We start from the raw sequence: 11,470 nt of genomic DNA, 5'->3' as shown, positions 1-11,470 counted from the left end.
CATGAGCTGGTCACCTTCTTCCTACAAATTATATGTGTTTGTGTGCTATGTTGCTTCAATTGTGTCCAACTCTGTGTGACCTTATGGACTGCAGCCTAACAGCCTCCTCTGTCCATGGGATTTCCCAGGCAAGAATGCTGGAGTGGGTTGTTGTGCCCTCCTCCAGGGGGTCTTCCTGACTCAGGGATTGAACTAGTGTCTCCTCTTACATCTCCTGAATCGTCAGGCAGGTTCTTTACCACTAGCGCCACCTTGGAAGTCCTTTTACTGACTGTATTTCTGGTCACTTGTCTCAATGCCCTGTTGTGCCACAGTCACATCTTAATTACAAGGATGGTAGGAAGAGGATGGCTCTACACATATAAAAATGTACATGTGTGCTTTCCTAAGGAATTATCTTCTCAAATGAGGGTTGTCTGGGAGAAATTAACTAAGCTAGTTCAAGTAGAATTAATCTTGTATTTGACAATGACTGGTTTTCTCAAAATGTGTGAGACTATTAGTGGCTCATTAAATTCATCAGGAAAGGCAAAAGGCAGTCAGGAATTTAGAAAAAAAATAATACATTGAAATTTGCTCTCTGAATATTTCTACCCAATCAACCTATCAATTCTCAATCTTTGTGAAAGCTAAGTTTGTTTTATTTTTTAAAAACTTTTTATTTTGTAAAACAAAACAACAATGTTGTGGTAGTTTCAGGTGGACAGTAAAGGGATTCAACCATCCATATACATGTATCCATTCTCCCCCCAAATACCTTCCCATTTAAGTTTGTTTTAGGCTGTAGTGGCCTTGTTCTCCGCTTTTCAGTGTTGCTGTTTGACGACGTTGCCCTGCTCACTTCAGCCTCCGGCCCGCCATCTCCTTGAGACCTACCACCATGCCTTCAATTAAGTTGCAGAGCTCTGATGGAGAGATATTCGAAGTTGATGTTGAAATTGCAAAACAATCTGTGACCATCAAGACTATGTTGGAAGATTTGGGAATGGATGATGAAGGAGATGATGATCCAGTCCCCTTGCCAAATGTTAATGCAGCAATATTGAAAAAGGTCATTCAGTGGTGCACTCACCACAAGGATGATCCTCCTCCTCCTGAGGATGATGAGAACAAAGAAAAACGAACAGATGATATACCTGTTTGGGATCAAGAATTCCTGAAAGTTGACCAAGGGACACTCTTTGAACTTATATTGGCAGCAAACTATTTAGACATCAAAGGTTTGCTTGATGTTACCTGCAAGACTGTTGCTAATATGATCAAGGGCAAAACTCCTGAGGAGATTCAAAAGACATTCAATATCAAAAATGATTTTACTGAAGAAGAGGAAGCCCAGGTACGCAAAGAGAACCAGTGGTGTGAGGAGAAGTGAAATTTCGTGTCTAACGCTGTAACACTGTAAGGATTATTCCAAATACTAGTTGCACTGCTTTGTTTATAATTGTTAATATTAGAAAAAGAGTCAACAAATGCAGCAGCAAGTCAATTGTATCAGCAGAATGTTGTCCTCATTGCATGTGTAGTTTCAGTACAGTTCCCAAACTTAAGGCCCAGTTTCTTCTAGTGTGATTGAAAGTTTCTTTTCTTTGCTCTGAATAAAATTGAACTGTGGGTTCCCTATAGAAAGTGGCATTTTGGGCTTTCCCTTTTTGTAAAGCAATTTCTGCCTAGTTTATTGTCCAGTTAATTTTAGTTCAGTGACTTTTAAAGTTGGCGTTGTAAATAAAGCAACTTGCAAAAAACCTTCTGAAATTTAAAAAAAAAAAGTTTGTTTTATATCACTGATTAGGGAAACAAAAATCTGTGTGTCTTTCACTGACTTATATGGAGTATACATACACATACATACACATATACACAGGAGAATCATTGTGTTTGCTAGGCACAAACTTATCATTCTCAATGTAAATCTCTATGTGGTGTTATTTAACTGCTCTCAACTGTAATTCACTCCTCTATGTATAACTTAGGTTGATATCTTTAAAATTACATTTTATTGAATCATAATTGATTCATCTGTTCAATGGTAAAAGGTGTTTTATAAAATCAGTTCCAACATGCAGGCCAGCCTGATAAGCTACAAATCCAATTTACATGCAACTATATGATATCATGTGGCTTCCTAGGTGGTGTTAGTTGTAAAGAGCCCACTTGCTGACGCAGGAGGCCTAGGAGACGTAGATTTGATCCCTGGATCTGGAGGATCTTCTGGAGGAGGGCATGGCAATCCACTCTAATATTCTTGCCTGGAGAATTCATGGACAGAGGAGTCTGGTGGGCTGCAGTCCATGGGGTTGCAGATAGTCGGACACAACTGAAGTGACTTAGCACACATGCATGCATATTATAATCTGGCCAAGATCACAGAAATTCCCTAATTCATCCTCGACTTAGCATTTTCCTGCAGTGTATTCAAAAGAGATATATACATAGGATATGTGAGGAAAGAGCAAATTAGCCACGATGGTGTGGTCAGGCCCTCTTGCCCCACGGCCTCTTGCCCAGTGTCTCGTAAGGTAACCCTGAGATCACCTGTAGCACTGCATGTGTGCGCCACGACACACTCGCCTGGTCATGGGCTGCTTTGTGTGGTGTGCATATTCTCACTCCACCTAAACCACAGTGGAGTTACTGCTGTGTTGTGGCTGTGTCCATTGGGTCAGTCACAAGAGGAGAGAATAGAGTGTCTACTGCTACAGTTTCTGTATCAGCCAGGAGAGAATTCTGTCATGGCTGCTATGCCAGCCAGAAGAGAGGCTGTTGTGTTAGGTTATGCTATGGCTGTTGCCAGGAGCCTGTAGTTCCTACGGCTCCTCAAGCCTTCTTCCAGTCTCTTAGCTTGAGCCTTGCCTACCCTGGGTTCAGCAGACAGCATGCACAGTGAGATACAAAGAGATAATTGGTTTTACAAGCGTGATCAGCAATACAACTGGTGTAGTTGGCAGGATACCCAGCAGGTAGGGAAGCCTGAGGCTCCGCTGGAAGGAGGAAGCCACTGGCCACACACAGTATGTGGTACCCTGTGGCTGTGATCCTCTAGGTGTGGGCTCGGTTGGAAGATTGGGAGGCAGTTGACAGATCACCAGATAATACTGAAAAGGCATTAGAAGTGGTGAGTTCCTGTTTCCCAAACAAGGCAGCATGGACTGCTCTGGCACTGTGGGGTGGATTTTTCTGACTGTCCTGAAGGAGAATATGGATGGTGGTCTACATAATGCCATGTCAGGGAGAAATGTGCAGAGATGCTTAGAAGAACTAGAGCAAAGTATCCTGGCATACAAAGCTTCCCTGGTGGCTCAGACGGTAAAGCATTTGCCTATGATGTGGGAGACCTGGGTTTGATCCTGGATTGGGAAGATCCCCTGGAGAAGCAGATGGCAACTGACTCCAGTACTCTTGCCTGGAAAATCCCATGGACGGAGGAGCCTGGTAGGCTACAGTCCATGGGGTCACAAAGAGTCGGACATGACTGAGTGACTTCTCTCTCTCTTCTCTCTCTATCCTGTCATTAGAGCAAGAACCCCGTGGGCCTGAAGAACCCAGCATCTCTAACAGTGAGGTGGTAAGTGACAGTGATGATGAACATTATGAGAATGCAGGTTCCTGCTTGGCAGCAAGGCCTATGGTATAGTGGAAAATGAAGCATGAGCAGCCTACAGGCCTGAGGGGCATCCTCCAGGGGCCCCCGATGCGACTGAATTCACAATGAATTGACCATATACACAGGTGAAATTGGTTGACTTGGGTAAGCAGTTTCAGCAAATGCAAGGGAAAACCTTTGCAGCTTGGCTTTGCAACTCTGGGACATAGGGGTGGGGCTGGCACCTGTTGAGGGTTTTGTGGGTCTTTACTGAGAGAAGTAGAAGGATGGCATGCAAGACCATTTTGAAAGTGTGAAGATCCCAAAGAGGGCCTGAGCAGGCAGGGGTACCATCTGGGTTATGGGGATGCAAATGCAGGCTGGTCTGTGTGGAGATAAACTACAAAGGCTGTGTCCTATACAGAACATTGTACTGTAAGTGCTGTGTCCTGTGATGTAGATTTAGGCTGTGTCCTCTGATGTAGGTTTAGAACAACATACTGTAAAGGCTGTGTCCCGTGATGTAGATTTAGTTGATGAAGATTTAGACTGTGTTCTCTGATGTAAGTTTAGAACAGTATTCTGTAAAGGCTGTGTCCTGTGATGTAGATTTAGTAGAACAGTGTACTGTAAAGGCTGTGTCCTGTGATGTGCTACTAACCTCTGATTCTCTTGCAGATTTAGAACAATATGAAAGCATATGGTATTTTGTGGGTAGGCTGTGAATGCCACCAAAATCCCCTCCTTGAAGGGGTGGGCCCGTTGCCTATGGGGGTTTTGCAGGCCCTTAATAATAAAATAATAATAATAAAAAAACTCCTCAGGGTTGGAGTTGCCCCTGTTGTTGGAGTTGCAGGGATAGATGGTGGAGTGGAGTTGGCTGTGGATATAAGGGCATTCCACATGCAGTGGGTGTCTCTTCTGGCACTGTGAAGGCAGAGATTGGGACATGAGCTCCATGTGATCCCTGGCGTTGGGTTTTTCTTTGTGTTGGGGATGTGACTGTTTGTTTTAGTCTCTACTGTCATTGCAGGATGTGGGTTCAGGTGGTGGCATTGTGTTCTGGGAGGATGCTGCATAGGGTGGAACCTGCATTGTGGGATGAGAGATCCTGAAGGGGTGGAGTGTAGTGAAAGAGCAAATTAGCCAAGATGGCCTGGCCAGGCTCTCTCACCCTATGGCCTCTCACTCTTGCCCCAGGTTTTGTAATGTAACAGTTAAAATCACTTAGCACTGCGTATGCACAACGCAAGGTTTGTGTAGCCGCTGAGCTCACTTACAGCACTGCAAATGCATGGCACGAGGTACTCGCTTGGTCATGGGCTACTCTGTGCCTTATAAATATATGCTGCTGCTGTTGCTGCTAAGTCGCTTCAGTCGTGTCTGTCTCTGTGCGACCCCATAGACGGCAGCCCACCAGGCTCCCCGGTCCCTGGGATTCTCCAGGCAAGAACACTGGAATGGGTTGCCATTTCCTTCTCCAACACATGAAAGTGAAAAGTGAAAGTGAAGTCGCTCAGGCGTGTCTGACTCTTAGCGACCCCATGGACTGCAGCCTACCAGGCTCCTCCGTCCATGGGATTTGCCAGGCAAGAGTATTGGAGTGGGGCGCCATCGCCTTCTCCGTATGCATATATGCTGCTGCTGCTGCTGCTAAGTCGTTTCAGTCGTGTCCACTCTGTGCGACCCCAGAAACGGCAGTCCATCCGGCTCCCCCGTTCCTGGGATTCTCCAGGCAAGAACACTGGAGTGGATTGCCATTTCCTTCTCCAATGCATGAAAGTGAAAAGTGAAAGTGAAGTCGCTCAGTCGTGTCCGACTCTTAGCGACCCCATGGACTGCAGCCTACCAGGCTCCTCCGTCCATGGGATTTGCCAGGCAAGAGTACTGGAGTGGAGTGCCATCACCTTCTCTGTATGAATATATGAGCTTCCCCTAAATAATAGCAGAATTACTGCTGTGTCACAGCTATGTCCATTGATTGGGTCAGGCACAGGTGGAGAGAATAAACAAACCAATTTATTATTACTGGCTGAATTTATACCTGAAACTTAAGTGCAGATTTCTCTGTAAGCTCAGCTGAAATACATGACCCAGTCTGGAGGCTAAAGGGGCTTTCCTTTCTCACTCAAGTCAATCCCAAATTTGAAGATCTTACCTCTTTCCAGCAAGTTACATATGAATAAAGAGGGGAGCTAAAATTAACCATGGGCCAAGGGTGTGTGAGAGAGCACTTTTGTGTGTCCATGAAAAGAGGAAGGAGGGCAAAATGTTTAGTTCTAACCCATGAGCACAGGCTCAAGGCCAAATTAATTTTATGATCATATAGGGAACAAAAAAAAAAAAAAAAAAAAGAGGAAGAATAAACTGCTAGAAGGAGAATCATTCTAATATACATGACCTGTTCATACACAGTGATCCTTCCCACTTGTGAGTGTTATCCTATCTGACTCAAAATGATGGTATTTATAAGTCTTGGGAAAGAACAAAGCAAAAGGTGGGAGGCTTTCTTGTTCCTCCTCCTTCAACACTGTGTTACAGAAGGATAGGGATTAACTACACCATATGATATAAAGGTCATTTACATCATACTTATCAGTATATTTTTTACACAGATGTTAATGAGCTTACAGTTATTATTATTTTTTTTAATCTTGTATGAAGATGAATACTTGTGCATTCTAAACTCTATTAAGAAAGTCATAGTCTTCACAAAGGGTCATGCAAGAGCATTGTAGGAGCATTAAAACAGGAAGTGAGTGATGTGGGATCAGTATTAATTCTACTCACTAACAGGAAAGGCATTTTAATTTTCTGAGAGTCAGTTTTCTGATCTATAAAAAGTACATTATAATATATCCTTCCTAGGTCTGCTCTAATGTTCAAGTAAGGTGACATTTAAAAAAATTTTTTTTGTTTACTTGAAAAGATTTTTTTTTAATTTTATTTTATTTTTAAACTTTACAATATTGTATTAGTTTTGCCAAATATCAAAATGAATCCACCACAGGTATACCCGTGTTCCCCATCCTGCACCCTCCACCCTCCTCCCTCCCCTCCCCTCCCTCTGGGTCGTCCCAGTGCACCAGCCCCAAGCACCCAGTACCGTGCATCGAACCTGGACTGGCGACTCATTTCATACATGATATTATACATGTTTCAATGCTATTTTCCCAAATCTCCCCACCCTCTCCCTCTCCCACAGAGTCCATAAGACTGATCTTTACATTGGTGTCTCTTTTGCTGTCTCGTACACAGGGTTATTGTTTCCATCTTTTTAAATTCCATATATATGTGTTAGTATACTGTATTGGTGTTTTTCTTTCTGGCTTACTTCACTCTGTATAATAGGTTCCAGTTTCATCCATCTCATTAGAACTGATTCAAATGTATTCTTTTTAATGTCTGAGTAATACTCCATTGTGTATATGTACCACAGCTTTCTTATCCATTCATCTGCTGATGGGCATCTAGGTTGCTTCCACATCCTGGCTATTATAAACAGTACTGCGATGAACATTGGTGTACACGTGTCTCTTTCCCTTCTGGTTTCCTCAGTGTGTATGTCCAGCAGTGGGATTTCTGGATCATAAGGCAGTTCTATTTCCAGATTTTTAAGGAATCTCCACACTGTTCTCCATAGTGGCTGTACTAGTTTGCATTCCCACCAACAGTGCAAGAGAGTTCCCTTCTCTCCACACCCTCTCCAGCATTTATTGCTTGTAGACTTATGGATCACAGCCATTCTGACTGGTGTGAAATGGTACCTCATAGTGGTTTTGATTTGCATTTCTCTGATAATGAGTGATGTTGAGCATCTTTTCATGTGTTTGTTATCCATCTGTATGTCTTCTTTGGAGAAATGTCTATTTAGTTCTTTGGCCCATTTTTTGATTGGGTCATTTATTTTTCTGGAGTTGAGCTGTAGGAGTTGCTTGTATATTTTTGAGATTAGTTGTTTGTCAGTTGCTTCATTTGCTATAATTTTCTCCCATTCTGAAGGCTGTCTTTTCACCTTGCTAATAGTTTCCTTTGTTGTGCAGAAGCTTTTAAGTTTAATTAGGTCTGATTTGTTTATTTTTGCTTTTATTTCCAATATTCTGGGAGGTGGGTCATAGAGGATCCTGCTGTGATGTATGTCAGAGAGTGTTTTGCCTATGTTCTCCTCTCGGAGTTTTATAGTTTCTGGTCTTACACTGAGATTACTAGAACTAATCAATGATTATAGTAAAGTTGCAGGATACAAAATCAACACACAGAAATCCCTTGCATTCCTATACACTAATAATGAGAAAACTGAAAGAGAAATTAAGGAAACAATTCCGTTCACCATTGCAACGGAAAGAATAAAATACTTAGGAATATATCTACCTAAAGAAACCAAAGACCTATATATAGAAAACTATAAAACACTGGTGAATGAAATAAAAGAGGATACTAATAGATGGAGAAATATACCATGTTCATGGATTGGAAGAATCAATATAGTGAAAATGAGTATACTACCCAAAGCAATTTATAGATTCAATGCAATCCCTATCAAGCTACCAACGGTATTCTTCACAGAGCTAGAACAAATAATTTCACAATTTGTATGGAAATACAAAAAACCTCGAATAGCCAAAGCTATCTTGAGAAAGAAGAATGGAACTGGAGGAATCAACCTGCCTGACTTCAGGCTCTATTACAAAGCCACAGTTATCAAGACAGTATGGTACTGGCACAAAGACAGAAATATTGATCAATGGAACAAAATAGAAAGCCCAGAGATAAATCCACGCACATATGGACACCTTATCTTTGACAAAGTAGGCAAGAATATACAATGGATTAAAGACAACCTCTTTAACAAGTGATGCTGGGAAAACTGGTCAACCACTTGTAAAAGAATGAAACTAGACCACTTTCTAACACCATACACAAAAATAAACTCAAAATGGAGTAAGGGGACATTTTTAAACAGAAGCACTTAAGTACAAATTGGACAATTGACACATTAAACTGATTTGCATGAGAGGTTATCAGTTTATTTCCTTTTCATGAGACAACTTGATAGGCTGGAAGTCTGGGCTGAGCAATGGGACTAAAGAAAAGATGACTTGATGGCCAAATTAAATTTGCTTTGGTCCCTGGGATTTCATAGGTGGCACTAGTGGTAAAGAACCTGCTGGTCAATTTAGGAGATTTTGATCCCTGGGTTGGGAAGATCCCCTGGAGGAGGAAATGACAACCCACTCCAGTATTCCTGTCTGGAGAATCCCATGGACAGAGGAGCCTGATGTGCTACAGTCTATGCCGTTACAAAGATTCGGACATGACTAAAGTGACTTGGCATGCACTATGATCTTCAGGCCCCTCCTTCAGGAAGTTTCAAGCTGCAGAGAAATGCAGCAGGCTTGCATTCTTAGCAGACAAGCTCAGCATCCCACATTAAATCAGGGCTTGTGAATAAAACATTCCAGTTTCTACCCTCTTCCTGCAATCCCTGAGTGTATATAACATTGATGAGGAAACTTGTGGAAGAAAATAATAAGAAATGGAACGATTCTGTCAGGAGACCTTATTAACAAGTCAATCTTGGAAAAAATATATAAAGCAAGGAGGCAGCTTTCTCCAAGGAGCTCCTTGTTTGCTCTACTTCTGTAGGAACATAAGCAAAATGTTCAATTCAAAATCTGGCTTGAAGTGCACATGAAGATTCCCAAGCTTCCTGAGACAGATGCTGTTTACTCTTTACACAGACTTTTCTACTTAATGGAGTGGTTAAACTTAGCCTGCTTTTCTTGCCCAGTCTGTGTGATTCTAGTTCTCTTTAACCAATGTCCTTGTGAATATCTTTAAGGAATTCTAACTAAATTTAGATTTGTACTGGTGCATAAAAAAAATAAATTAAAAAAAAAACAGTTCTCAATACACTAGAAACATAGAAATGGATAACTTTTTGCATAATATTCTTATTTGAACATTGGATATAACTTATGCACCAAAAATTGTTACTTTACAAATGCCATTTCATTTAAAAATTGTGTCCTAAGCTAAACCAAAGACATTGAAGGGTGTTTGTTCTTTATAAAGACTGAATATTATTTGATTATTTTGTCTACTCACTCTGCTTTATAGATACAAATAATGTTTTCCATCTATAGGTTAATATTTATTGGAGAATAGAATAAAAAATTAAGATTTGGAAAAAATGATAAAATAATACAAATTATGGTCTGACTATCCTGACATCCAGAAAAGGGAGCAATAAAGAGAAGGAGCTTTCTGGGTTGCTAAATCAGAGAGTTAATATTGTACAGTATTTTGTATATTTACAATCTGGGTGAGATTGGGTAATAGTGTTTGCAAGAGTATAAAATTCTGAATCTGTGTATATTTTCCTGCAGTAGCCATCTAATATTTTTCTGTCAATCAAGAGGACTTCAGTAGACAATAATTTATGTGACCATGACAAGGTACTTTTTTTTTTTTTTTTGGAAATAACTGAGAAATATCTCTGTTCTTGAACACTGCTCATTGCTTGATCATTTTTACTCAAGGAATTTTCCCCCATGTATTTAAAAATGAAGAATCTAGATTAATGTCATGATAAACAAATTGTTCTTCCCACAACTCTTTGAAGAGCTGATTTGAACTCTTTATTTCTCAAACTGTAAATCATAGGATTGAACAATGGCGTTAGGATTGTGTAGGATACTGATATGAGAGCATCCTGGCTTGAGGAATAGTTGGATTTAAGCCTTAAGTAGATAAAGGAGGCACAGCCATAATGAACAATGACAATAATGAGGTGAGAAGCACAGGTGGAAAAAGCTTTGTACCTGCCTAATGTGGAAGGAAATTGGAGTATGGCAGAGATGATGCAAATATAGGATACCAAAATCAACAGCAGGGGGATAATCAGGACCAATGCACAGAGCATGATAATGACAATCTGACTAAAGTGAGTATGGTGAGATGCTACCTTAAGAACAGGAGAGATATCACAGAAGAAGTGGTGTAGTTGGTTGGAGGAATGAAAGGGCAGGTGAAATACCAAGGATGTGATGATCTGCGCGACAGTAAAGCCACAGGTACAGGCAGCAGCCACTAGTCCCACGCACACCCCATGCCCCATGAGCACTGTGTAGCGCAGAGGGTCACAGATGGCCACGTAGCGATCATAACCCATGGCTGCCAGCAGGAAAGAGTGAGAGCAACCTAGAAAGAGGAAGGAAAACATCTGGATGGCACAGCCCAGAAAGGAGATGGCCTTCTTCTGGGCCAGCAGGTCAACCAGCATCTTGGGTACAATGACGAAGGTGTAACAAGTCTCAAAACAAGAGAGTACAGCAAGGAAGAAGTACATGGGGGTGTGGAGGGCTCTGTCCAACACAACGGTGGAGATGATGATGGCGTTGGTGCCCAGGGTGAAGAGGTAGACCACCAGGAAGACAGCAAAGAGCAGCCTCTGTAGCCCAGCCAGACAGGAGAAGCCAAGGAAGACAAACTCTCTCACCAAGGAACCATTGACACACTCCATGGAAGATGTGTCATCAGGAGACAATCTGAGAGAGAAGAAAATGCCAAGAAAAAATCCCTGAAAAATAGAAGAATCCCGAGAAACTGGTGATCATAGAACATGTATTCTCAGGTTTTGAGTTTACTCATTAGTCTCCTTCCTGGTTTTTGTAAGACATGAAGAAGCATCTAAAATTATTCAAAGCTTGCATCCAACTTTGAGTTTCCTCAATATTTTTAACATCATAGGAAAACTTTCTCGACATTTCTTTTTTACAGACATATAAAGATTTCAGGAAACCAGTTACATCTCCCGATTTCTGGAGAAAAGTGTTGTGTTGACCCTGATGTTTTCTGCTTCTATAGTTATACCATTCCATCTCCCCA

The 11,470-nt window shown here is 41.4% G+C and overlaps 1 protein-coding gene and 1 pseudogene across 2 annotated transcripts; one reads left to right on the top strand and one right to left on the bottom strand.

The window, feature by feature from the left end:
* The first annotated feature begins 784 nt into the window (after nt 1-784).
* On the top strand, nt 785-1,752 carry LOC113884488 (annotated as a pseudogene). Its single transcript, XR_003508887.1, has one exon. The product of XR_003508887.1 is annotated as an S-phase kinase-associated protein 1 pseudogene (transcript).
* Nucleotides 1,753-9,894: 8,142 nt separating this feature from the next.
* LOC113882772 (olfactory receptor 10K2) lies at nt 9,895-11,105 on the bottom strand. Its single transcript, XM_027525886.1, has 2 exons — nt 10,182-11,105; nt 9,895-9,921 (listed from the first exon to the last, which is right to left on the bottom strand). Exons 1-2 carry the CDS (start codon nt 11,103-11,105, stop codon nt 9,895-9,897), a joined length of 951 nt encoding a protein of 316 aa, XP_027381687.1.
* Between the last annotated feature and the right edge of the window lie 365 nt (nt 11,106-11,470).

This window comes from Bos indicus x Bos taurus, chromosome 3 (assembly GCF_003369695.1).
Source record: "Bos indicus x Bos taurus breed Angus x Brahman F1 hybrid chromosome 3, Bos_hybrid_MaternalHap_v2.0, whole genome shotgun sequence".
Lineage (NCBI taxonomy): Eukaryota > Metazoa > Chordata > Mammalia > Artiodactyla > Bovidae > Bos > Bos indicus x Bos taurus.
This window is presented reverse-complemented; position numbering and strand designations above follow the sequence as displayed.

Bases quoted from the DNA above. Each gene is read 5' to 3' on its own strand.
- LOC113882772 (XM_027525886.1), bottom strand. From the start codon at position 11,105: ATGGAGTGTGTCAATGGTTCCTTGGTGAGAGAGTTTGTCTTCCTTGGC. The intron at 9,922-10,181 runs ATTTGTTTATCA...TCTTGCAAACAC, and splicing joins AAAGAGTTGTGGGAAGAACA to TATTACCCAATCTCACCCAG.